Genomic DNA, 27,482 nt, shown 5'->3' on the forward strand with positions numbered 1-27,482 from the left:
CATTTATCAGTCCTTTTATAAACCTGAAATTCCAGAATTACTTCCATATTTCATAATTTTATGACAGAGTTTAAAATATGACAATTGCAACATACATACTAAAACTTTATGGAAATCATTTATTTTAATTTCAGATGTTTAGAATTCAGTCTCATATAACCCCTAAATGACTGAAAAAAATTATGAAAATTATTCTACAGAGTATCATTAAAACAAACAATTAAGCTAAATGAACGATAACTTTTTTATCAGTTCAGTAGTTGTAATTTACATTTTTTCACAGATTTTTATTCTTAACAACAAGTATATTCCCCCTGGTCACTATGGCGGCCTGAGCCCATGTTAGTCCTTTCTCTATAGCATGCATTACAATACCCTTGCTTACTCGAGTTGCCGTAATTGTTACATGAGAGTGTTTTACATTTTTGCCCTTTTCTAGACCCCTCCACTTTTTCCATGGTTTGAATATATTGAGAATTCTCCATTCTTGTTGCCCCACTAGAAGTCACAGGAATGTTATATTGCTGGGGGCTAAAGGGTTGGGGCAACTGAGTGTGGATGGGGGGACCTCTGTCTTTTTCTGCAACATTGTACTGTTCTACCTCTGCTGGGAGGGGGTAAGGGGAGGTACGTGGGGGTGGGGCTCTAAAAATAGCTTGTCTGTAGTGTTCGGTGCAGCGGTAACTCATGGAGGGGTCACCAAATTTGTCACATCCTGGTTCCACACAGTTGACTCCTGGGCGAAGATGTGGGGCAGTGTTGCTCTGTCTTGGGGTTACCACTGGTAGATTGATTCTCAACGGGGAGGAAAAGGTTGCAACTAAAAATAGAAAACAACACATTTTTTATTGATCCATCCAAATGGTCTACTATTCCAATGATGTATTGGTAACAGGCATCATCTTCCTTGTACAAAATTAGAAGTTTATTTATTTTTGCATTCTATAAATATTTGATATTTAATACTCAAATGTCAAATCAAGGTGCATACAATGTGATCAAGTTTTTTTTTTTTTAAATGAGGAAGCAGGGTGCATAATTGATAGAGCAGTGCTTATTTTATACATTCTAATACCACATCATCCACAAAGACCAACTGATGTCATCTCTCAACAAAAATCAATAAAGATAAATCTGTAACAATAGGCGTACTAAAGCCTCATTATTCAGAACAAACAGTGCCATAGATCCAAATTAAAGCTCCAGTAATCAGGAAGTTATAAGAATGACAGGTGAAACCTTGCCTAATGACAAACCTGACAATTCACTGACACAAAACTGACACCTTTAACCACACTGCATTAACATGATTTAACACACAACCGGGTTTGTCACTCTACGGATCAAATACTTCACTATTTTACATAAATTCCTTCTATAGTCTTATACAGAATTAATTCTCAGGCCATTTTTATACACGATTAATTCATTTCTTTTATTTCATTCATGACTTCCAAGTTGGGCGTTAAACTATATATATGAGATTATAAATGTAGGAAGTGATTAATCAAAACTCCTGTGCAGTATTTCAGTAGCTTATAAATAAACCCTGAAAAGGGGATATTTTTCCTCAACAGGGAAGGAGTTTTTTTTTTGCTTTTTTTTTATTATCAAGTATTCAAAATAAATTCTAATTATGAAACGAACAAGACAAACTAATGAGTGAGTATGAGATATGACGTAACTAAAGCTGCATTAAACCTGAGAAGATCTTGTTTTCACCTATTAATTAGTTACCTTGGTAACAGTTAGAGCAGTAACCGTGGAATTTTTTGTCTCCATAGAATTCACAGTTTTCAGTCAGACATTTTTGGCGGGAGGGAGAATACGCGTTTCCTTGCCTAGCTACAATCAAGACCAGAGACACAAAAATTGAGAGAAAGTTAGTAAATGTTAGAAGATTACTGGAAAATTAAATTATATGTTATAAAATATATTTTTTTGTGCATTATGTATAATATTAAATATTAAATATTTATGTGCTGTAAATGTTTTCCTCTTAGCCATGTTAACATGATTACACCTGTAGACAATTTAAATTCTATATAAATTTAATCTTAATCATAATGGAAGTTTTAAACACTGATTGAATGACATTGTAACAAAAGCGTCAGGAAAATAAACACCAAATTTGTCAAAAATTTATCTAAAAACATAAAAGAAATGCAAAATATGGGCACACAAAAGATAGCGAATAACAGAAAATGTCATCTGTCACATTTTGTCATGCAATCGATTTCACATTATCTAAAACCAGGAAGTTACAAATATCCAGCCAGAAAATAAACGCAGCCATTTAGGTTAAATTAACAAGAGCATACTTGCAAAACATTCTTAACAAGATGATAATTAAGGCATAAAAACAGCTGATTTGCTAAGGAGAAACCAATCAAAGCTTAACATCAGGGTGTTGTTGATTTATTATATAAAATGTTAAATGTGAACAAGATTTCTCTCCAGAAAAAAAACACGTGTAATGAAACCTGTTATTTCAGTTACTAGAAATAAATACATATTAAAAACAATACACTACCTGGTTTATGTCGTCTGACCTCCAGTGACCTTGACCTAGTGCTTTCTGCATGTTCTCTTTGAAGGATGCCCATACATCTGTCACACAGTTGCTTGGGAGGATAAATAAGGGCATCACAGAGGGGTGAGGCACATTTAACCTTGTCCCTGGAACTGGTCACAATGCGAGGCTGAGGAATTTCACTGGTCTCCAGCGGGGTTTTGGATTCTAATGTGCTGCTGTCTGGGGGAGGTACTGGCTCTTTGCTAACCTCCGCTGGTCGTTTATTTTTAATGAAACACTGCAGACACAATCCATATTCATTTCTAATTCTTTCTTTTTCACATCCTGGTGCTGAGCACAAAACTTTGTCACTGAGAGAACTGCACGATGTTGAGCATGATCCAGAAGTCATTAAAGATTCAGAGGGCTTTTTTAAATTGAAACAAGTGTCACAAAATCCAAGCAAGTGTGCATGTCCATAATTTTTACATCCTTGAGTTTTGCATTTCCCTAACATCTTAATTTCTTCCAGACTAAGCATATTTCCTCCACTTTGAAAGAGCTGAATGCTGGAGTCCCCTGGGGAGGGGGTTCCAGTAGAAGGACCTCCGCCTGAGGCATTCATCAAGTAGGTCTGTGAAGACGGACCCTCCTGGCCACTTGTGGACATGGGAGTGGGAGTGTGGTGTTTGGAAAAACACTCTTTACATAAATAACTGTAGTTCTGATGGCCAAGATTTTCACAGCTTGGTGACAAGCACTTAGCATTTCGAGGAGATTTTGGGCCAGTTCTATTTGCTTCCATCACTTTTAGATTTAATGATCTAAATTCTCCTTCTCCAAAGAGTCTGCTGTCATCCACAGGTTCATTTTTCACGGCCCGCGGAGGAGAGGAGCTCATTTCCTGACTGATCGGGTGGCCAGTGGGTGTGACATCAGGCTTGCACTCATGACAGAATGGATACTTATGCACAGACATTTTATTCCCACATTTACCAAAGTTTTTGCAATTTTCATTCATTATCGAAATTTCACAAAAATTCCCACTTGGAAGAAATGGCATTGAAGCCAGTGGGGCTGAAGGCTCCACAATGAAGTGTTTTTGATTCTCTGTCTCTTTTCTATTAAATTCTATTGTATATTTATTGAAGCAGTCTGAGCACATTCCACCATAATCAGGGGAACCATAAAGGTCACATCCTGGAGTGTGGCATTTGGGGGTTGGGTTAGGTTGACCAATAGCCCTCTGTGGAGCAGAATTTTGACTAGAAACTCTGATAGGCTCATTGTTCAATTGAAAGTTCATCTGAGGCTGACTAACAGAAACCTGTGTTCCCCTAATCCACATTTGATAGATTTGTTGACATTCTTCAAAATGACTCTTCACAATGTCATACTCTGGCTTGCTGATTATATGATAGTTGGACTTTGCCACAGGAATTTGAAGAATGGAATCTGCAGTGGTCATGGGAATGTTTTTAGTGTCTAAATATCCATTGAGCAAATCATATCCCAACTTTTCTTCAGTATAAAGTAAAAATCTTAGCACAATAGGTTCAAAGTCATGATACACTAATGGAATAACATATTCTGAGTCTGTGGCTCTCCCATCATGCACTGTTCTTTGAGGAAGGAGAGGTGAGAAGTGAGTCATGCTGTAAGATATCGTTATTGGAGACTTGCAGGTGTCTGATGGCTGCCACTCTAAAGGTAGGTAAATCCCTCCAATATTATCTCTCTGCATGCTCTGACCATAAACTGAACGAGCACTCCTGTCTGCTAAAACTATTATTGGTCTCTTTAAAATGTTGGCTAGTACATACAAGTGAATTCCTTCCAAGGACTGGAAATTCAATGCAGTAGATGTATCTAAAGGAATGTCTTCTGCTGCTTTTATAATATTTTCCCACTCTGCTTTCATATCCTGTAAAACACAATTCAAAAAAATTCAAACTTTCTTGTCATCCTTGTACTTGAGTGTTCAATTTTACTTGAAGCTTGAAAAAATGTACAGAAATTCAGTACAGCTCAAACATTTATAATTACCATTGAGTTCATATTGGGGTTAAACTCATTGGGTCGATCGAAGGCCACATTTCTCTGATGTATCAGCCACCTCTTGTAGAACTTTTCTGTTGTGTCGTTGGCAAGAGAGAGATATACAAGTCTGCGTAACATCAAATCCCTGTCCTCCACCCCCCAAAGGAAAAGAGACACTGCATGCAGGAGACAGTTTCCATCAGCTACAAATTAAACAAAGGATTTGAAATTTTATTATCTTATACCAATACTATTTGGATGCTATGCAATGAATTCCAATGTATATTTCACTTGTCAATTATGAAATTCATTAATTATTATCATACATAAAGTATGCATCATTAATTATTATAATTTCTAACTAAGTAAAATGTTGCAGGTCCAAAATAATATGATAAATGGTAATTTTAATGAATGTCATTTGCATTTTAACATTTAACATCTGTATCAAATACAAATGCACTTTAATAAAATTGATATTGTTTCCATATTTACATCATCATGATCATTTATCAATCTATACATAAAACTCGACAGAGTTAGCTAAATATTTACCTCTTGCTTTCACAGGATATAAAACTTTTGCTGTTCTGCACCAATTGATGACCTTCGACCTCTGAAGATCATCCTTTACATCGAGGTCAAGGACGCTCACATTGTAGAAATGTTTGAACTCTTCATTTACTTGTTTGAGGCATGGCAACAGGGCAGTGAAGAAATGAAATGTCTTGAAACAGAATGGTTTCCCCTGTTCTTGATTTGATCCAGCTACATCTTTTTTCACCTGTTCCAGTAGCTGTTGTACCTTATATGGAGAACTGTCAGAAAATTTACGCTTGAATGGTGGAGTGTTCATGATCTGAAAAAGCAATAACATGCAAGAATTAAACTTAATCGGAATCAGAAAAAATAAATACTTAATCTGGCTATCACTGCCTTTGGAATCAGAAGATAGTCTCTTTTAATTAGTAAAAATATCATGACAATTCATGCCCCTATGAAAAATTTATAGGTAATTTGAAAATATAAAAATAATCATATGGTAGAGTGTACTTAATTTCTATTTCTTTTTTTACATTAATTTTTCAAAGACACAAACTTTTTTAAAGATTTTTTTTTTTTTTTTTGCCCTTTTCTGAAAACTTTCTGTTACTGATTGACCGAAGAAATCCAACTTATGAACATTTGTGAACTGATCTAGACCACATACTGTTTGTGATTTATATTCTGCTTGTAATTCAGAAAAAGAAAAAATACATATGCTCATGTTGAAGACTGTCTGACAATATTCCCTGGATTAATTATTCAATCCTTTAAAAATAGTATATACTTGACAGGACGGAAAGAAATTTAAAGTAAAGATTAACAAAAATTCAATTGTGAAATTTGAAATAGCTGATGTCATTAAAACACTTGAAATAACCAAAAGTATACAAAACTAAGCTAACTATATATACACACAAGTCATACCACTACAGTGAGTTTGTGCAATATTATAATTCCTGTCTATACTGAGGAATTATGTGAGCAATAACCAGGATTTTCGTTCCCTGACTACACCTTATGACTAACCTTTACTACAGTCTAAATAAAGTCAATCAGAGTAACAAAGAATCTTACTGTTTCTTCGATAGACCTTTAAAATGGACCTTTAAACTATTCGAAATCAATATAAGAACGTTTCCTCGATAAATACACTATCTTACGTGTTTCTATTTTAAAATGCCCGTGTATCCAAATAAATGTTCTTTCCTGGATAAGTTTTATCCGAAAAGAGCTTGGACACTAATTTCTAATCTTATTTTAAAGTCATTATTCAACTGGAAATAAAATTTTACGAACATTTTTACCTCTTACGGAAATTACGCCTGCTCCATTATTGACAAAATCAAGGAACGTTGAGGGAATATCCAAAGGGGGAATTCCCTAAGAGAGAGCGTTTGATTGGTCAAAGCTTATCACGTGATTAACAATTCTACTTTCAGTTTGTTCGGGGCGTGTGCATAGACAAATAGCAGGTAAGACTACGAGAAAAACAAATTGTATGGGTATTCTTTATATTCTTGTTTTTTACTCAAGTTTTTTTTTTTACTTTTGACATGACAGAGAAGTTGTGTTGTCTATGTTTCTCGCAATATGATTCACGGACTGAGAGTTAAACATGAGACCTACTTCAAACAGAACTTGAAGGCAAAGGTCAAACTCAAAAGTACCTGTGAGCATGGTAAGCCCCATAGTGACAAGTCACATGAAAATTTACTGCATGGACACAGTTGTAAGAAGAAAATTGAATATGATGAAGTACACATAACATTTCTATTGTGCATAAATCAGTCAATAAATTAATTTATGATGAATTAATCATGTTGCTATAGGTTACACATGTACATCTTACAATATATATAGGCCTATAACAATGCAATTTAAATATGTATAATGAACCAAGGCTATGATATAAATGAAACTTGTTGAATGATTAAAAAAAAATATTTACAACATCAAGTACGAATGACATATTAATCTGTATATATATGGGTCACGGGGTGTATATATTTAATGTCACAAATTCATTTACGAAATTTACAAATGACACATTTATTGTGTAAGGTTTATAAAATTGTTAAAAAAGCTTAATTAAGCCTATGAAAAATGAAAAAATGAAAATTTTCATGTTGAATGATTCAAAAATTCATATTTTCTATATTAGTTCAAAGACTCATTGTCGCCTTCAGGGCGCAGTACTGTGTTTAGAGGGTCTGCTCTGGAGTTGAGAGGTAAGTACATCGCAGGGTTGAATCCCACTGTGAAATGTGGAGAGCGATCCTTTGGATGAGACCGTATAAATCAAGGTCCCGCGTCACAGTAGGTGTTGGCATGAAAAAGATTCCTCACTGCTCAATGGCCCTGCATGAGTGCCAATCATAGGTCAAAATTTGCAGCTTCATTTCCACCAGCAATTGATGGCATCTCCAGATGAGTGAAAAATTCTCAAAGGGATGTTTAAAACAACATACAAACAAACACAAACAAATACTCGATCATCATTCAATGTGTTCAAAAGTTGTGTACTTGTATTATCATATAAATGATATTAATTAGGTATGGTAAATCATTACAATGATATACTTTTAGATGATAATCTCTTTAGTACCACATTTTAACATTTTTTCCCCCAAATTTAATTGTCAACACTTTTAAATTACTATCTATTGTTTCATACAAGAAGCCCGGGTTCCAATGAATAATTTAAAAAAGTATATCTGAATATATGCTGTCAGCTTATGAGTGACTGTTTTTAATGAGAATTGTAAGAGATAAGAGTTATATGTATATGATGTATATATTCCCTACCTTTTGTTTATCTATACCAAGTATAGTCTTACCTAAGTAAAATATGAAATTTACATCCTGAATTTTGATCTAAATAGTAAATTTCATTCACATTTAACACAGATACATTATGTTATTTATAACATCCTAGGGCTTGGAATTTGGAAATTATATTTTAGTTCACATATGTCCTTAATTTCCATTTATGTCATTTTATTTGAAAATTCTAAATATATTTCAATTTTTATAATGAATTTACGGTTTTTAAGAAACAATTGGCTTTTGTAAAACTCGACTTCCTTCCTTAATTATAAAGAAGTCATAGTAATATTGATTGGTTTTATCCTGTACGTACATGCTTGACCTCTAGTTTTTATCAGCAAATTAGGGAAAATAACTGTAAGTTGCAATATTTTTCTCTTTTGTTTGTTTTTTTTTGGGGGGGAGGGGGATGCTTTTTTTGTATTTATGATAGTAGATTTTTAGAATAAACACATTGTTTCTAATTGTTAATGCCATTTGAATATAGTTACTCATCAGATTAGTAATAATTGATATAATTTTTATTTGTACTTGAATTTTAAACCTTAGAGCTTTACACAGGAATTTTAATGCAGTTCATGGGGATATACATGTAGGTTTAAAGTCCATTATGTTTAATTTGTACATGAAATTTGTAAGTGCATAATCTCAACAAATTGCAAAATACATGTGATGTGAAACCAGCTAACCCATCTGAGTGTTGGAAAAACTAAAAACTTTTGACACACTTACATGTATATATATGCATATTCAAGTTACACCAACTCATTGACAAGATTGTGGCATCATTGACTAGGTTTATAGTTTTTTTTATTAATATGTAAAATTGAGTATGTTTATAGTGAGCTACACAGGCAACTTAGCCACATATGATTCTCATATGACTGTATTTACATATGATTCACATATGATCCACATATGATCCTCATATGAAAGGCAATGCATATGTGGATCATATGTGGCTAAATTGCCTATGTAGCTTATATTAATTGATTTGAGCATTAGTTGGCCTTAATGCTGTAGTCGGGTGAGTTCCTTTAATTTGTAAAGCATAGTTAAAGTTAAACACTGTATTGGATGTACTATTGTATGGGTTGGGATCATGAAACATATTTGTGATATTTAGCATTGATTCATGATCCCCTGGTACCATTTCGGATATCAATTAAAAAACAGGTCAGTTTGAAAGAAACTACCTATTTTACCTGACTCTTATCAAAATTATTAGAAGAAATATCAATTATATCAATAAAATCTCTGATTTTTGCTGTTTATAGATGAAGGTTTCCCACCTGCTTCATTCTGTGCAGTACGCCACGCTGACTTTAGAGGGGTGGATCGTTTGTCCCATTATTAGACTGATATTTAGCCTGATCTACAAGTCCAAATCAAAATGTGTGGACCCCATAGAGAACCCACTATGTCTAATGACAGCTGTAGATTTAGCAGCCAAGATCAGGTCAAGGGAGGTAATTATTGCATGAACTTTCGAAACGTTGATCTTTGATGTCGATAATAAAATAAGAGATATCTCCTAGATGACTCACATCTTACCCTAGAAGTACCCAGCATTGGCTAACAATGAGCAGTCTAGGACTGTATGTGGGTGTCAGTGTTATATTTGTGCTAAATTTTAGAGTACTGTTGAATCATTATTTAAATACATATGAACTTTTAGTCGTAAAGAATGACTGCTAGCAGCAAGAGATAATTAAAAGAATTGAAATCTAATCATGCTACATGCAATATGAAGCATATACACGAAGGTTATTGTATCAGGAAACAGTGGTTATGTAGCATGCTAAATATCATGATGATAATAATTACATAATGATTTTACAGTTGAACCCTCTGTTTCTTTCAGATAAGTTACTGTAAATCACTTTATATTCGCAAGAACTTTATTTTCGTGTAATTACGCGAGGCGGTGTGCTCGCGAAAAATTTCATTCTCGCGTATAATAGAATTCCTTAAGATTATATATGACGACAATTCGTGAAAATTTTGTCTCAGTCGCTAATAAAGAGTCAATGACTATCTCGCGAAAATAAGGTGTCGCGAAAATTAAGTGATCTACAGTATCTAAATATGTATCAGGGGAACATCTTAGTTACCTGTTGTCATCTATATGTCATTTGGGTTTTTACTAATTAGCTATCAGACAGTCAATGAACAAATTTTAAGAATGCGCGAAGAAGAGCTCCGATTAATATCACATGTATACTGCAAAAAGAAACACATGGGTGCAATGCATAATCTAAGATTTAAAATTTGAATTAATTATTTGTTGGACAGTTAACTTATAATTAAAAGATTTCTGGTATTTCAGTATACTGGGGTTTCAACATCCCATGGTTAAACTGTATTTAAGTGACACGTAAATTGATACATTAGCTGCATCAATTTACATATATACATTTAACAAGCCTTTGAGCAATCCATCTAAAAAAATTTAAGTAGAGTAAAACATACTTATAGCAAGTGTCAGGACTGAACTATGTATTATAAACATAAATATTTAATTTGTCATTATTATTAATTAATATGTTTTTGAACTTCACTGTAAGGAAGAATTCAATATGAGACTATTCACTACATCCATATTCTACTGTATTCTGATATTTGATTTTAGGTCACTGCAGAGGAAGTCATGCAGGCTTATATAGAGAGAGCTAAACTAGTGAATAAAGACTGTAACTTCATTGTGGCAGACAGATTTCAAGAAGCATTGCAGGAAGCTAAAAGTGTGGACAGGATACTTGACAGTAAAATAAGGTCTGAAAAATACTCTACACAAAATGCTCCATTCCTAGGAGTCCCAACGTCTATCAAGGAGGCTTTTGCTCTCAAAGGTATCATAGGCAAAAGATACAAAATACCATATAACTGATATAAGTGTAACATTTAAGCGAGACACAAATTTAGTGATTTGTCCTTAAAAATGGCTTCTAGTATTTTATTTTTAGGGAGAAGTAATTTCAGCAATATTAAAAAGCTCACTAAAAAGCAATTACGTGTACAACTAAAACACAATTAATTTCTAATACATGGATATTCAATTTTAGCGATCTCAGCACCCTCGCTGATAATGCCAAAATTAACTCCTTACTAAAAATTCTGCTTGTATGATATTCTATAGATGAATCAGTTTGAAGTTTTGATTTATATAATTTTTGTTTTAAATTAAATGAAGTAAGTTGTATAATGATTATGTATATAAGGAATGACTCTAATTCTTGGCCAAATTTTTCATGTATAACCTGGTTTGGATCAGTTTATGCTGTTTAATATTAGGTTTTGTGGATTAAATAGCATAGACTTACCCAAACCAGGTTTAATGTACTGGAATAATTTAATTGGCACAGAGTCATTCCTAAAATAATAATGAATGCATGTCACTGTGCACCTTGCTTAAAAAAATGATATTCTACATACAGTCAGACACAAGGTAAATGTTATAACGGGTTACTAAAAACATCCAGTTTTATGATATTTATACATACCAGTATAAAAGGGATTCCCTTTGATTCAGAATTGATAACATATTAGAGGGATACCCAGATAGTGTTATTTATACTGTATTGCAGGAATGCCCCAAACATCAGGGTTAATGATCATGAAGGACTATAAAGCTTCAGAAGATGCCCCTGTTGTCAAGCGCTTGAGGCAGGCTGGGATGATTCCTTATATGGTAACCAATGTCAGCGAACTGTGTATGTGGTACGAGTCAGCCAACAGACTGAATGGCCGGACGTGTAACCCATACAACACAGCAAGGATAGTGGGGGGAAGCTCAGGTGCTTATATATGGAATAATTAATAAAACCCTTTTCTTTAAAAAACTCTGTATCGGTCTTATACACCAAGATCAGCAATATTAGTATTGTTGCATTTATTTAAATAGCATATATTTTTTTTCTTATTAAAGTTATAGAAAAGTGCCCTTTTCAGTTTTTAGTTAAGGACTTTTTCATATGAAGTGTTTAACATTTGCATGACAACTGAAATTCTGATTTCATGATATTGTTTTTCTCCCTTTGCTAGTTATTGTGGAGAAAGTAAATAATGATTTAAAATTTAAATAAATGATATTTTTTCTTGTTATAGTTGGGATAGAGTGTGCTATTTTATTTGCATTAGTTATGTTTTTCCTTGTTATAGATGGGTAGGGGTGTGCTGTTATATTGTAAATTAGTGAAATTTTTCCTTGTTTTAGGTGGGGAGGGGTGTGCTGTTGCCTCGGGGGCTGCTGTAACTGGCCTGGGGTCTGATATTGGAGGAAGTATCAGAATGCCCAGCTTCTTCAATGGAATATTTGGCCATAAACCATCAGTTGGTAACAAAGTTAGAGTAATTCCAAAATCTTTCTTCAAATTTTTGCATGTCATCAGCATTTAAATTTTTCTGACCTGACATTTTTTAACTTTTAAGCTGTATAAATCAGTAGAAATATGGTGTTTTAATTTGATAGGGTTAGTTCCCAATGAGGACCAATTTCCACTGCCAACTGGGCGAGATATGGAGCTATTGACTACAGGACCAATGTGTAGATATGCCACTGACCTTTTACCTCTCCTCAAGGTCATGTCTGGACCAGAGGCACAGCTAGCCAAATTAGATGAAAAGGTCATGATTGCCGTTTTATGATGTCCTTTAAAAATATCAATTAATTGACAAATTAATTATGTCAGACATTGATGAAGAAACTGTGTTTTTGCTGACATTTAAAGTTTATAGAAACTAAATAAAGTCGGTGAAGAAAAACAAATTGCTGTTTATGCTAAAGGACAGAATTTTGGGACAAATTTAATTAATTTGTTGTGATGAAATGACTTTGATATTGCAGGTTGATGTTAAGAAATTAAGGTTTTATACAATGTATGATGATGGAGGAAGCCTCTTAGTGAGTCATGTAGAACCGGAAATCAAGCAAGCCCAACACAGGGTGAGTGATATTTTGATTATTAACAGGCTTTTTTTATGCTAGCATTACATTTTCCAACAACCATCTCATGTGTTGATCTAGACATACCCCCACTTTAATTATATGTGATCAACAGGATCTCATAGATCAATAATGGATTGAATCCTAATAAAATTTTCATACCAATTTTTGCATTTGTAATGTTAGTAAAAAATAATGTTGAATCTTGGACTAGATGTACCTCCCAAAAATATCTTGGATTGAATTTACTCAATGGGGAAAATTGTTGAATTTTTCCATCAGAAAGGATTGTAGTTGGAACATGATTATTTAAAAATTAGAAAGAAAAATGTATGCAAAGCAAGAGGCCCATGGGCCACATCGCTCACCTGAGCACTGTGGCTAGGAAAAAATCAATTCTGCACAGTAAATGCCTAAGTGGTCCCAATCAAAAACAAGAGGCCCATGGGCCACATCGCTCACCTGAGTAACTTTGGTGATGCAGTTCTTTACCAGATTTCCCCTCTTGGTATAGTCCTATCATGCCCCACTACCCCCTTCCCTTTTATGATTTGAAAACTTTAGAATCTACACTACCCCAGGATGCTTCCACATAAGTTTCAGCTTTCCTGACCCAGTGGTTCTTGAGAAGAAGATTTTTAAAGATTTGTTCTATATATTTCTATGTAAAACTTGGAATCCCTATTGTGGTCCCGCCCTACCCCTGGGGGTCATGATTTTAACAATTTAATATCTACACTACCCAAGGATGCTTCTACATAAGTTTCAGCTTTCCTGGCCCAGTGGTTCTTGAGAAGAAGATTTTTAAAGATTTGTTCTATATATTTCTAAGTAAAACTTGGATTCCCTATTGTGGCCCCGCCCTACCCCCGGGGTCATGATTGTAACAATTTAATATCTACACTACCCAAGGATGCTTCCACATAAGTTTCAGCTTTCCTGGCCCAGTGGTTCTTCAGAAGAAGATTTTTAAAGATTTGTTCTATATATATTTCTATGTAAAACTTGGAATCCCTATTGTGGCCCCACCCTACCCCCAGGGGTCATGATTTTAACAATTTAATATCTACACTACCCAAGGATGCTTCCACATATGTTTCAGCTTTCCTGGCCCAGTGGTTCTTGAGAAGAAGATTTTTAAAGATTTGTTCTATATATTTCTATGTAAAACTTGGATTCCCGATTGTGGCCCCGCCCTACCCCCGGGGGTCATGATGTTAATAATTTAATATCTACATTACCCAAGGATGCTTCCACATAAGTTTCAGCTTTCCTGGCCCAGTGGTTCTTGAGAAGAAGATTTTTAAAGATTTGTTCTATATATTTCTATGTAAAACTTGGATTCCCTATTGTGGCCCCGCCCTACCCCCGGGGGTCATGATTTTAACAATTTAATATCTACACTACCCAAGGATGCTTCCACATAAGTTTCAGCTTTCCTGGCCCAGTCCAGGTTCTTGAGAAGAAGATTTTTAAAGATTTGTTCTATATATTTCTAAGTAAAACTTGGATTCCCTATTGTGGCCCCGCCCTACCCCCGGGGGTCAGGATTTTAACAATTTAATATCTACACTACGTAAGGATGCTTCCACATAAGTTTCAGCTTTCCTGACCCAGTGGTTCTTGAGAAGAAGATTTTTAAAGATTTGTTCTATTATATTTCTATGTAAAACTTGGATTCCCTATTGTGGCCCCGCCCTACCCCCGGGGGTCATGATTGTAACAATTTAATATCTACACTACCCAAGGATGCTTCCACATTAGTTTCAGCTTTCCTGGCCCAGTGGTTCTTGAGAAGAAGTTTTTAAAGATTTGTTCTATATATTTCTATGTAAAACTTGGATTCCCTATTGTGGCCCCGCCCTACCCCCCGGAGTCATGATTTTAATAATTTAATATCTACACTACCCAAGGATGCTCGTTTATAAGTTTCAGCTTTCCTGGTCCAGTGGTTCTTCAGAAGAAGATTTTTAAAGATTTGTTCTATATATATTTCTATGTAAAACTTGGAATCCCTATTGTGGCCCCGCCCTACCCCCAGGGGTCATGATTTTAACAATTTAATATCTACACTACCCAAGGATGCTTCCACATATGTTTCAGCTTTCCTGGCCCAGTGGTTCTTGAGAAGATTTTTTAGTGACCCCACCCTATTTTTGTCTTTTCTTGATTATCTCCCCTTGTGAGGGGACTTGGCCCTTTATTTTAACAATTTAAACTCCCCTTCACCCAAGGATGCTTTGTACCAAGTTTGGTTAAAATTGGCCCATTGGTTTTTGAGAAGAAGTCGAAAATGTGAAAAGTTTACAGACGGACAGACAGACAGACGGACGGACGGACGACGGACAAAATGTGATCAGAAAAGCTCACTTGAGCCTTTGGCTCAGGTGAGCTAAAAAAAGGAGGGTATGATTTGAACAAACAAGTATCTGTGCAAACTTGAATCTACACTAACTAAGGATGCTTACATATTTTTTTGACTAAGTGTGGCTTTCTTCCCTATAAGTTAAACTTTTATTGTGGTCCCACCCAACCCTGGGGGTCATGATTTTAACAAATCTGTATCTAAACTACCTGAGGATGCTTCAATATAAACAAGACCATTCATGACTTTGCTGTTCTTGAGAAGATTTTTCCTATATACTCCTATGCAAACTTTGGTCCTCCATTGTGGCCCAGCCGTACCCCTGGGGGTCATGATTTGAACAATCTTGAATCTACACTACCTGAGGATGCTTCCATATAAATATGACCAATTATGGCTTTGCTGTTCTCAAAAAGAAGGTTTTTAAAGATTTTTCCTATATATTCCTATGTAAAACTTTGATCCTCTATTGTGGCCCCGCCCTACCCCCCGAGGGTCATGATTTAAACAATCTTGAATCTACACTACCTATGCAAACTTTGGTCCTCCATTGTGGCCCAGCCGTACCCCTGGGGTTGAACAATCTTGAATCTACACTACCTGAGGATGCTTCCATATAAATATGACCAATCATGGCTTTGCTGTTCTCAAAAAGAAGGTTTTTAAAGATTTTTCCTACATATTCCTATGTAAAACTTTGATCGTTCATTGTGGCCCCGCCCTACCCCTGGAGGTCATGATTTGAACAATCTTGAATCTACACTGCCTGAGGATGTTTTCATATAAATATGACCGATCATGGCTTTGCTGTTCTCAAGAAGAAGATTTTTAAAGATTTTTCCTATATATATATTCCTATGTAAAACTTTGATCGTGCATTGTTGCCCCGCCCTACCCCCAGGGGTCATTATTTGAACAATCTTGAATCTACACTACCTGAGGATATTTTCAAATAAATATGACCGATCATGGCTTTGCCGTTCTCAACAGGAAGAATTTTAAAGATTTTTCCTATATATTCCTATATAAAACTTTGATCCTCTATTGTGGCCCCGCTCTACCCCTTGGGGTCATGATTTGCACAAACTTGAATCTACACTACCTGAGGATGTTTCCACATAAGTTTCATCTTTCCTGGCCAAGTGGTTCTTGAGAAGATGATTTTTGAAAGATGCCATTAATTTTTCTTTAATTTTTAATTGTCTCCCCTTGGAATGAGGTGTGGCCCTTCATTGGAACAAACTTGAATCCCCTTTACCCAAGAATACTTTGTGGCAAGTTTGGTTGAAATTGGTCCAGTGGTTCTTGGAAGAAGTCGAAAATGTGAAAAGTTTACAGACGGACAGACAGACAGACAGCTAGACAGACGACAGACAAATGTGTCTGATCATAAAAGCTCACTGGAGCCTTTGGCTCAGTGAGCTAATAAAAGACAAGAAAAAATAAGAAGAGCTTGGCTGGGATACTCTTGAAATAAGAAGAAAAATACATAAACTAGTGTTATTTTATAAAATAGTGTATGGATTAGCACCCCAGTATTTGCAAGATCTATTACAACAATGCATTCTTCCAGATAATTCTTATCCCTTAAGGAATCAGGACAATCTTACATTTCATATTCCACAAGCCAAAACAACTTCATTTATGAAAAGTTTCCTCCCTTCAACTATAAGACTTTGGAATGATTTACCATTTAATATCCGAAACCTTTCTTCACTTACATCATTCAAGACTGCCATAAAGAATATATACTGCATAAAACCTAAGAAATATTACAATTATGGAAGTCGTAAAATGAATATATTGCATTGTCAGTTGCGAAATAATGCTAGTAATTTAAATGCTGACTTATTTAATCATTTTTTAAAGGAAGATAAAAGTTGTGACATGTGCGGGTCTAGTTCAGAAACATCATACCACTTTTTTATGAATTGTCCAAAATACTGTATGCAAAGACAGAACCTAATACAAAACTTTAATACTTTGCAATTACCAATGCCTTTATTAAGGTCTTCCGTTTCCAACGGAAGACCTTCTACTGATTCTGTTGGTAAAGATTATTAAGGTCTTCCGTCTTCACGGAAGACCTTATAGTGATTCTATTGTTTCTTATTATTATTATTATTATTTTTCCGTACACCGAATTTTGTGCACGCGATTTCTCGAAGACTACTGGGTGGATTTTCATGAAATTTACAGAAATTATGTGTTATCATCTGAAGTTATTTTTTCCGAGAGATTTTTTGAAAATTCGCTTCTGGTGCCAAGTTACGGGACATTTTCTGATTTTAAAATGACATTTTGTCTACGGTTAATCTCAAGAACGGTAGAAGATATAAATGTGAAACTTTCAGGGATTATAGATCGTGATATATACTATCCAGGACGCGACCTTTCGTTCGTCGTCGTTACTTCCTGTCGTTAGGAGAAACGAATTTAAAAAATTGTATTTTCTAACTTTTTTGATTTTCAATATTTTTTATTTATTTTTGGAATACTAATAGAGACCTTTCTATTGATGCTTACTATATAAGTTGTTTGAATATTGGTTAATCTGAACTCTAGATATTAATATTTGAAAATCTGAAGCGGGCCCAAGATGGCGTCTGCCTCTGTCAACTCCGCCATTTCGCGAGTAGGGGTTTATGGAGGCAGCTGGGCGTTTGATTAAACCATTCAAACATAAGGATACATGAAATATAAAAAACTACTTGGACTTTCACGTAGTAGTACGTTGTAATTACGTGTCAATCTTAAAACTTAATTTCCGTTTCACTGCCCCAGTTTAACTGGGCTACATACGATATGTAATGTGTACAATGTGTTAAATATACTTTCTTAACGTCGAAATAAAATAAAGGCCATAAGAACGTTTTATTTATTTAATTTCATTGAAGCTATCACACCTATTTAATAGATCAATCCAAAGAAAAGACGCGAATATTTACTCGTGGCGTTTGGCGCGTAATTATCAATAGTGGCCCGCCTTTTATAATTCTTAAACAGGTGTACTGTTGCAAATGTATACACAAGTATATTTAGAGCAGTGCTCCCAATAGCTTAATGGTTTGCGCGTTAATAGATCACGTAGTAATTACGTTACAATTCTGTGTCAAACTAAAGATTTATTCCAGGGTCTTCTCAAACGTCTTCTGTAACTGGTTTTGGTTGGTTCTCAAAGTAGAAAAAGAAAAGACTAAAGGTGCAAATGAGAGATACCTATATTATCATTTGTTTTGCAAGACGGAAAAACAGATCTTAAATCATAGTTATAAGTTATAGTTTTTCAAGAAACAATAACGATGCATGTAGAGTAAGTATAAAACGTATAACCACTGTTTTTCCCATGCACACTTGTGTGATATTAAACGAATAGAAAATACAGAAATAAGAAAACCATTTTAATAAAATCATCTAATGGAGTTTATATTAACATTCTTTTCTCAAAGATCTGAATCAAGTTATTGAACATAAATGATATCTGATTCCTTGACTGTCGTAGAGCGAGGCATGTTTTTCGGCGAAACATTTCAACCTTTTTATGAAAGTATAACTAATCGGCATAGTACATTTCTGAGACGGGAAATAAAAAAAAATTAAAATTATAGTCATTTCACTGCTTTTGTGTTACTTTTCTATAGAATGTGTACAATGTGTTAAAAATATTTTCTAAACCTCGAAATGTAGGCAATGAGAACATTCTTTTTTCTTAATTTCATTGAAGCTATCATACCTATTTAATAGATCAGTCCAATGAAAAGGCGCGAAGATTTAACGTGGCGTTTGGCGCGAAATTATGAATAATGGCCCGCTTTTATAATTCTTAGACAGGTGTACTGTAGCAAAAGTATACACAAGTACATTTAGAGCAGTACTCCCAATAGGGTAATGGTTAGCGCTTTGGGGATAAAAGGGGAAAAAGCGGATTGGATTTTCACGCTGGCGACCTGGATTCAATTTGTGACCAAAATTTTTAATCACTTCTCAGCTCGACTTCACGAGTTTTTTCTTCCAAAATTGGACGGAAGACCTCTCGTTGCTCGCAACGAGATCGTTTCTAGTTATTCTTTTTTTTCTTTTCTTCTACTTCCTAGACGCCAACTTTGAAGCCTCATATCTCACTCATTTCTCAATTGATTTCGCTCAATTTTTCAGAGGTACTAGAAGTTACTAAACTCTATCAGAATGCTGACAAAAATTTCAAAAAGTCACTTCCGGTTTTGAGTTATTTCACTTTAAACGAAAATTTATAGGCTTTCGTTTCCAGACAAAGGCTCAGAGACGGCTAAAGCTGGAGCAGAAAATTTACTCATTTTAGATAATAGAAGGATTGAAGATGTGCACATCGGTTTTTGTTTTCGATTTCTCTATTCAAAATGGCGCTATATAGGGGTCAAAAATTAGAACGCTTAAAAGAGCCAAAAATTACTCATATTTTGCTTTTTATCTTCTAAACTAAAAATATTTTGTTGAAATATATAGAACATAATTTGTGCAGAATTATAATATCTTTCAAATGATTTCTTGGAAAAAGGGCTGGCCCCTAAAATTAAGGGCCAGGAGGGGCTAAAAGTTTTTCCTTTATATCTCAAAAAGCATTGAGAATTTTTAATACGTCAGAGAAGCAAAGTTGTTCAAAATGTCAAGCTCAATCTATTGAGGTCATCAAAGTACGTCCAGCGACGTCACTTCCCGCCAAACCGGAAGTAGTCGGAAAACGCATATTTTGCCATTCTTGACAAGTTTTTGGGTAACATCTGTCACTGGGAGCATAAAAATTAATTTTCCGTCCGTCGTCGTCACTTCCGGTCAAACCGAAAGTAGCAAAAAATGGCTGATTTTTGAATTAAATAACATAGATTTAGAGGATTTAAACAATTTTAGGACGCTATTACTCATTTTTGTAAAAATGAAAGTTACTTCCGGTCAAACAGGACGGAAGACCTTCTCGTTGCTTTGCAACGAGCTTTGCTCTAGTGTTTACAACTTATTCTAAATGGAGACAATAATCTTACATACAACCAAAATATTGCAATATTTAAACTTGTTCAAGAATTTATTACAACTACAAAGCGATTTGCATGATATTCTATCTGCTTTTGTTTTTTCAATTGTCAAATCACAGAACCAAAACCTATTTATGTTTTCTTATTCATTTTTTTAAATTTATACAATTATTAATATAATTGTCAGTCACATATGTTAAAATATAAATTTAAATTATATTATCAGCTCATATATTTCTCTTTTTTTGTTCTCCTTAATTTGCCTTGTCATATTATACATTTCTACTGAATATATGCATGTATATATTTATATTTTTCAATGTTATATTAATAATGTTTACTTGTACATGTATGATTTTGACCTTGTATTGTGGAAAGGACTTATATAGGCAGTGCCTGCTGTCCAATCAAATTATGTTTATTCATAATAATATATTGTTTAAATTAAATAAAAGACAGTGTACATATGCAATATGTGTAATAGGGCTGGGTATTGAGGAGTAAGCATCCCCTATCACAACTGATTTGTGCTCCTTATCATGTTCATGAAAACTGATCTAGGAAACATTCCATAGACAATGGAGTGTGTAAATAATGTCTTGACAATTTATATGAAAAATGTCAGTAAGATTCATCATTAATGATTGATTGTATTTGCTGACAAGATCATCCTATTAACCACAGGCCTGGGGGCCATTAAACTTAGACGAGCTCACTTTTGATCTAAGTCTCACTTTTACCATATTCCTTTGGTATAAGTGAGACTGAGATCAAAAGTGAGCTCGTGTAAGCTTTATGGCCCCCCAGGCCAGAACTTTCAAATTGATGCTCTTGTTTTATCAGCTTGTTTGTCAATAGCTTGCACCTTCTTATAAATTGTTTGAAGGTACTGCATGCCTTGTGTATCAAATGAATGTGAAGAAGATAACACCATATGCAGGTGATAAGGGTACAATATTGCTATTATAAGTAAGGGAAGTTGCCAATAGAAAATTTGAAAGCACAATGTTTATCATGTTTTACAAGTAACATAAACATTTTTTCTAGTAAAATATTTAGATATGAAACAGAAGTCTCAGATTTTCATACAGTTTGTAATTAATTAAAATGGCTTTATTTGTGACTGTTTTTTTTTTCATGCATAAAAAATTTTTTTAAAGTTGACAAATACCTGTAAAATTCTTGCATTGCATATTGTTTTGGGACCAAGCTTCAAAAATTCTTTGTTTGCAATTGCTGACCTATGATTTTTAGACAGGGTAGGTAGGTAGGCATTTTTCTTTTAAAAAAAAGATGTTTTTAGATTTTGTGTTAGATAATCTAACACAAAATAAAAAAAAAAAATTTTCATGATAACAAATACAGGTAGTAGATCTTTTCGTAGGTCTTCTTTACATAAATAGGGTCCGTTCTTGTTATTAAAAAAAAACACTGATTGATAAAAACAAAAATTCAAAATCGAAAAATTGCAATATCCTGAAAAATTGAAAAAAAAAAATACAAAATGATTCTTAAAAAGTTTGGGTTGGGTGCATTTCAGTTGGTCAGTAGGCAACTGCAAACAAACAATTTTTTAATTTAGGCCCGGTCTGAATCATAAATTTTGATATGCCTCCCTATACATGTATGTACTTAAGTTTAAAAATTAAGTGTTATATTTCTACTACTGTTAACACAAAAACAATTTCTCTTCCTTTCTCCTTCCTGCCCACACTTATGACATCAAAAGATAAAGTTACACCCCTGTCATCTGACAAATAATAGTACTTTTATCATGAGAGTTTATGTATACCATATGTACAGTGGGCCTATTTTTTATATATTTTTTTTCAATCTTTTCTCTTTTTTTCTTTCATCTGTTCATGATTTTATTATAAACATAACAAATGATAAATATATGTCATGAATCTTAGCATATGAGGATATCATATGACATACCAGGGTATGAGATATAATTATCTATATCTAAGACATTTGATGTAAACAGAATGTGTGAGTCAACTGATCAGATAAAGTTATCATACTTTATTTATGTACAGGTAATTTTAGTGTTCTAAAGATAAATTTTAAAAGTCTCAGGGTATAGAGTTTAAGGTGTGTGGTTACTTTGTCGTAGTGACTTTACTGTACAAAATGTGACAACAACTTTGCTGGGTCCTTTTTTGTCAAAAGCTTAAACTTTCTAATGTTGCTGATAAGTTACATATGTTTATATGTGCTACAAAAATGCTGAGCACAAATATTTCTGAAGTTTTATCGGTTTGTCAGTGTCTGGAAAAAATAAGCAAATTTTAAGCACAAAAAAAAAAAAAACAGCACAAACACAAAGGTCCAAATATAAAGTTATTTGCCTGTGTAATTTGGATTAAGTATAGTTTTTTTTAAAAAAATATCAAAGATATGATGCCCATGCATATAATTATATAAATATAGTTATCTTATTATTCTAATTACATGTATTGAAAATATTTTTTAAAATCACAAGAAGGTTAACATCATTCTGTGGGGATTAAATAAATGTATTCAAAAACTTACTTAGATGTTCCAATTTTATATCTGAAAAGCATTTGATGAACTTTTGTATAATACATGTATAAAACAGTATCGACTTTGTTACATTTCAAAATTGCCTCTTTTAATTTATTGGCTGTTGGACATGATTCATATGAACAAAATTAAAGAATGATAAATATATGTCATGAATCTTAAGCATATGGCATATAAGTTATAATTATCTATATCTAAGACGTTGTTGTAAACAGAATATGTGAGTCATTTGATCTGTTAAACATTTAGAACACAGGTAATTTTGGTGTTCTAAAGATAGTTTTAAAAGTCCTGGGGTATACTCTTTTAAGGTGTGTGGTTATTTTGTCACAGAGGCTTTGCTGTACAAAATGTGACGGCAACCCACACTTAAGCATTGTCCTACTCTCTGTTCAAATTTTTTTTATCGTGCTTTCTAGAATATTGTAAATGGGTCATTTAATTACATTTACTTTTTGTTATTTAAACTTAAATATACGTACCCTTAGGCCTCTATTAGGTCATAGATCGTAAAGAAGTTAGGCCATGCAACTTTGTCGTTCTAGGGAAAACAATGCAAAAAAAGAACACATTGAAAATAAAGAAAAATAAATGAGAAAATTTGCAAAATATTTCATCAAGTTCAAATGTTAACAAAATTGAAAGAAAAATATAATTTCGATCGAGAGCTGCTCAAAAGTTGTGTTTTTAGTGTATTTAAATTCAAATAGATATTGTTTCATATGTTGTGAATATATATTTTGCTATCTCGATGAGAAATACATGTAATCATATTTCGATCTATACCAATACAAGGTGGTGTACTTTAGCAAGATTGGCTTTAAAAAAAGTTAATATATTCATACACTGTGTAAGTCTTTCAAATTCCAATTTTTTTTTAATTTTGGGCGTTTTATGAATGATAATATGCAGTCTTATATTCTTTTGAATTGTCTGTAAATTGCTCTTATTTGTCTGCATTTTGAAATTGTCAATCCTTGATAAACATGGATTATCAATACATGTCTAATGCCAAAACAAAATGTGTAGACAATTTTAAAACCATACATCTTTGAATCATACATACCGTCTGAGTTATCCTGATTAATGAATAAATACCGTGTTTAAAAATGTTTCTTATTTTGAATAGGATAAACATTATATGTTTGTTCATTTTTTAAGAGAAATTAAAATTGAACAAATTTGAAGAATTAACTAGTACCAAAGGACATTTTTATCTATTTTGGCCAAAAATAAACCAATACACGAAGGAATAATATTGCTCAAAGTAATTATCAATGGTATATATTATGTCTTGCTAAAATCGGATCAAAGAGGTTTTTGTATAATAAATCCCATAATCACTACGAAGAAATTTATTTGAAGGCTGATTTACAAGTTAGGGGAAGATGGAAAGAAATGATAATTTAAACACAAAAGTTATTACTTGCTATTAGACACTTTTATATATTTCGATTAGTCTAGCATATCTTTTAGTCTGAAAGTTGAGGGGGAAATAAAAATTGAAGACAATAAAAGGTTTAAATATGCCTAAATTAGATATGCTTTTAAAAATCATTTTTGGACTCAATGTTTACCAAAACATGTGTAAAACTTACAGTGGAAAAGTCGCTTTTTCAATGATGATATTGTTAACAAGAAACTATACATATATAATACTTTTATCTGCGAACATACAGTTATAATAAACAAAGGGGAATCCCACACGTTATCTTTAGAAGGTGTGCCTCCCTAAAATCACGTGCAGTGTACTAGTATTTGTGCACTTATTTAAATGCCATTGCACATACTTTTATTTACGTCTTTAGAAATTAGGTCACCATATTGTACCAAGTAATCACGTGGTGATTTTTATCGTCACATCTATGATTAATCCTCATTATGTGCATAAAAATTAATTTAGAATCTTGATGCATCAATCGCAATTGACGCTGACTTTAAAAATCCATTGATTTTGTCATTCCTATTATCAATACACTTGACCAATAAAGATTTAATAACTACTCCTTGTTTAATATTATAAATTGTCTCCTCGTGGTAAATATACGCTTTATTTAACTGAGAGACTAAATTTATACTTGAATTTCGAAATTCTAATTGCCAAGCATATTTAAAAAAAAACATGGGATATTCCAATCGTAAAGAAATAATTCAATTAAAATCACAAGACTACAAGTATTTATCAAATAAAAATTAACTTCATTTTGTTGAAGAGTGTCCCAATTATTGACACATGCTGTCTTTTTCCTAGTAAATAAGTATACAAATAAGTATTCTTAAGTTACTTCCTGCATATTCAGCTTGTTTGATCTTTTAATCATTTTAAAAATATTTAAAAAAACAAAAGTTCAATAGTATTTTAAACCACATAAATTTGTTGTTGTATACTATATTTTTCAAAAACAGAAAATTGTTTATGTACCAGTATTGAAAATGACGTAGTCATATTTTTCATTGGAAAAAATCCTTTTTTATGCAAAAAGGACAAAACAAAACAAAAAAACTCCAAAAATATTTCAAATAATTATTAAAGCATTGAATTCCCATTTCCCCCTTCAGCGCTCCCTCCTATTAATTCAGGCTTGTTCTGACGTAATTAATTTCCATCCCATTCCAAAAAAAAAAATAATAAAATGTTACGCAAGTGCATCTAACCATCCAAGCAACAATAACAAAAAAAAAGTAGTGTTACGTAAGCGTTTCTTAAAATACAAAGAAGCATGTATTGTGCATATGCTCATTTCATAACCTTCATATGTCACATCTGATGTTTTTATCTCTTGCAAAGAAGGACAAAGGACATTTTTTTTTTACAGACAGTGCACTTTGTATTTTATCAGTTAAATTAAGGACAACTTGTACATGTTACTAACCTCCGTAACGTCTTTTACAGGTGGTGACGTATCTGAGGGATACTTTAGGAGTTGCAGTAGAAGAAATCAATTTAAGTAAAATGAAATATTCTTTTGAAATGTGGGCAGCCAAGATGGCGCTGTCCGGCGGAACTGACTTTGCTACTTATATGGCGAATTTCAACGGACGTGTTAATTGTTTTGTGGAGTTACTGAAGTGGTTAGTGGGACGTTCAAACCACACCCTACCAGCCATTGGATTGGGGATGTCTCAAGGACTAGCTGATCTAACACCACAGACCAATAGAAAAAACTTAGAAATTCTCAAAAAATTAGATGAAGAACTTAAGGAAATTTTAGGAGACAACGGGGTCTTGCTTTATCCAACTCACCCAAAAGTAGCTTTATATCATAACGAACCTCTATTTTATCCCTTTAATTTTGCATATACTGGCTTATTTAATGCCTTAGCATATCCTGTCACCCAATGCCCGCTGGGATTGAACTCAGAAGGTCTACCTCTTGGCATACAGATCGTAGCAACGCCATACAATGATAGATTGTCCATTGCTGTAGCAGTGTTTCTAGAGAGAGTGTTTGGAGGGTGGGTTCCACCAGGAACTACTTGAAGGCATTACTAGTTTTTAAAAAAATCAAAATTCACATAGTAGAATGCATTATGACGGTGAGTGTACACATTTAATTTATTGTGAAGACGCTTTCTTTAAATTTTCCCTCCAAGAATTTCAACCATTCTTTCATTACTAGTACTCCACAGAAATGGAATCAAAAGAGTTTTGCAGCTTTTCAGAGTTATAGACATGGCTAAAATATTTCTCAGAATGACTGAATATATATGACATGAATTCTTCACAAAATTTAATTTGAAACTTGCAAAACTCAGAACTTGTCAATCTATAGTTTAAACTTTAATATTTGTATACATGTATTTGGTTACCAATTGTAAAAGTTAATCAGAAGAAGGACAGTTCTTTAGATTTAACGTCTAAATTGTTTAAGATATTCTATAGGCTTAACCGGTAAATTTGAGACAGCTGAACATATTGTCAACACTTGGATATAAATATAAATGTATTAAGAAAAAACTTTGTTTGAGAAGATAAGTTAAAATACATCAGTAAGAATTAATAAAACTCCACCTCAATAGTCAATTTGGAAGCAGTACAGAGTTTTTAGTTAAAATCTCGATCACTTGTTTATATCAAGGCGATTACATTTGAAATTATCCAAAAAGAAAAGGTGTGTATAAAATTTTTTTAATGTTATATAAGCTTGCTTATGAGTTCATTTGTTGTTATTACATATTTACAATAACAAATCTGCGCGTAATTCTCTAAAACATTTACGACTATGATCAAGATATATCTAAATAAAATTTATAATTGAAAAGAAGAAAGATGCATGAATATAGTTCCACTAGTGCTGTTTGAATAAGAAATGCATCATCAAAACTTGAGAAGTCCCATTAATTTATTTCTGTATGTACGTTACGTGTATTTGTATGTTACTTGTATTTAAAGAATAAATTGAATACGAATTACAAAGCAGTTGATTAATTTTTCAATGTGATTTTCAGTATTTCTGTCAACACAATGCGTGTCTCTGGAAGGTTTCCCTAATATTTTTGACTAATATTAGCAATACCATCATTTTTATCTATAAAGAAATATTTTCGACACTTTTGCTGATATTAATTTAATACATTTACTAAATAATCTATTTAATACCAGTATCTCAATTTCATCATAGTCCTATGATCATGAATTCTTTGTAAAATTAATAAAATTTAAATTTTAGAGAATTTTTTTCATTTCTATGT

At 33.3% G+C, this 27,482-nt stretch overlaps 3 protein-coding genes across 7 annotated transcripts in view; 2 read left to right on the forward strand and 1 right to left on the reverse strand.

Annotated features, from left to right (window-relative positions):
• The window catches only part of LOC134270617 (transaldolase-like), a 188,859-nt gene that overhangs the window by 53,031 nt on the left and 108,346 nt on the right, over window positions 1-27,482 (forward strand). The gene's annotated exons all lie outside the window — the stretch shown is intronic.
• LOC134270613 (tumor necrosis factor alpha-induced protein 3-like) lies at window positions 248-6,879 on the reverse strand. 3 transcript variants are annotated; one of them, XM_062752843.1, is made up of 6 exons: window positions 6,769-6,879; window positions 5,111-5,414; window positions 4,562-4,758; window positions 2,534-4,439; window positions 1,738-1,845; window positions 248-820 (listed from the first exon to the last, which is right to left on the reverse strand). In XM_062752843.1, exons 1-6 carry the CDS (start codon window positions 6,862-6,864, stop codon window positions 294-296), a joined length of 3,138 nt encoding a protein of 1,045 aa, XP_062608827.1. In that variant the 5' UTR covers window positions 6,865-6,879; the 3' UTR covers window positions 248-293. The 3 variants fall into 3 exon arrangements, with proteins under 3 accessions (XP_062608827.1, XP_062608828.1, XP_062608829.1); XM_062752845.1 differs by lacking the exon at window positions 6,769-6,879 and adding an exon at window positions 6,176-6,201 and having other exon boundaries at window positions 249-820; XM_062752844.1 differs by lacking the exon at window positions 1,738-1,845.
• LOC134270614 (fatty-acid amide hydrolase 2-like) lies at window positions 6,495-27,158 on the forward strand. Of its 3 annotated transcripts, none has more exons than XM_062752847.1 (8): window positions 6,495-6,573; window positions 9,205-9,396; window positions 10,560-10,779; window positions 11,515-11,724; window positions 12,144-12,263; window positions 12,399-12,553; window positions 12,774-12,872; window positions 25,684-27,158. In XM_062752847.1, exons 2-8 carry the CDS (start codon window positions 9,205-9,207, stop codon window positions 26,269-26,271), a joined length of 1,584 nt encoding a protein of 527 aa, XP_062608831.1. In that variant the 5' UTR covers window positions 6,495-6,573; the 3' UTR covers window positions 26,272-27,158. The 3 variants fall into 3 exon arrangements, with proteins under 3 accessions (XP_062608831.1, XP_062608830.1, XP_062608832.1); XM_062752846.1 differs by lacking the exon at window positions 6,495-6,573 and adding an exon at window positions 6,668-6,779; XM_062752848.1 differs by lacking the exon at window positions 6,495-6,573 and adding an exon at window positions 8,207-8,284.

The sequence above is a fragment of the Saccostrea cucullata genome, unplaced genomic scaffold, assembly GCF_032062105.1.
Source record: "Saccostrea cucullata isolate Sc308-1 unplaced genomic scaffold, CSIRO_AGI_Scuc_v1 ctg171, whole genome shotgun sequence".
NCBI lineage: Eukaryota > Metazoa > Mollusca > Bivalvia > Ostreida > Ostreidae > Saccostrea > Saccostrea cuccullata.

Excerpts from the sequence above, each read along its gene's own strand:
- LOC134270614 (XM_062752846.1), top strand. Across the intron at positions 10,780-11,514 it reads GGAGGCTTTTGCTCTCAAAG|GAATGCCCCAAACATCAGGG; the intron begins GTATCATAGGCA and ends ACTGTATTGCAG. Across the intron at positions 11,725-12,143 it reads GATAGTGGGGGGAAGCTCAG|GTGGGGAGGGGTGTGCTGTT; the intron begins GTGCTTATATAT and ends TCCTTGTTTTAG.
- LOC134270613 (XM_062752843.1), bottom strand. The coding sequence starts at position 6,864 with ATGTGTACTTCATCATATTCAATTTTCTTCTTACAACTGTGTCCATGC. Across the intron at positions 4,440-4,561 it reads ACCCCAATATGAACTCAATG|GATATGAAAGCAGAGTGGGA; the intron begins GTAATTATAAAT and ends TGTGTTTTACAG. Across the intron at positions 1,846-2,533 it reads GGTCAGACGACATAAACCAG|CTAGGCAAGGAAACGCGTAT; the intron begins GTAGTGTATTGT and ends TCTTGATTGTAG.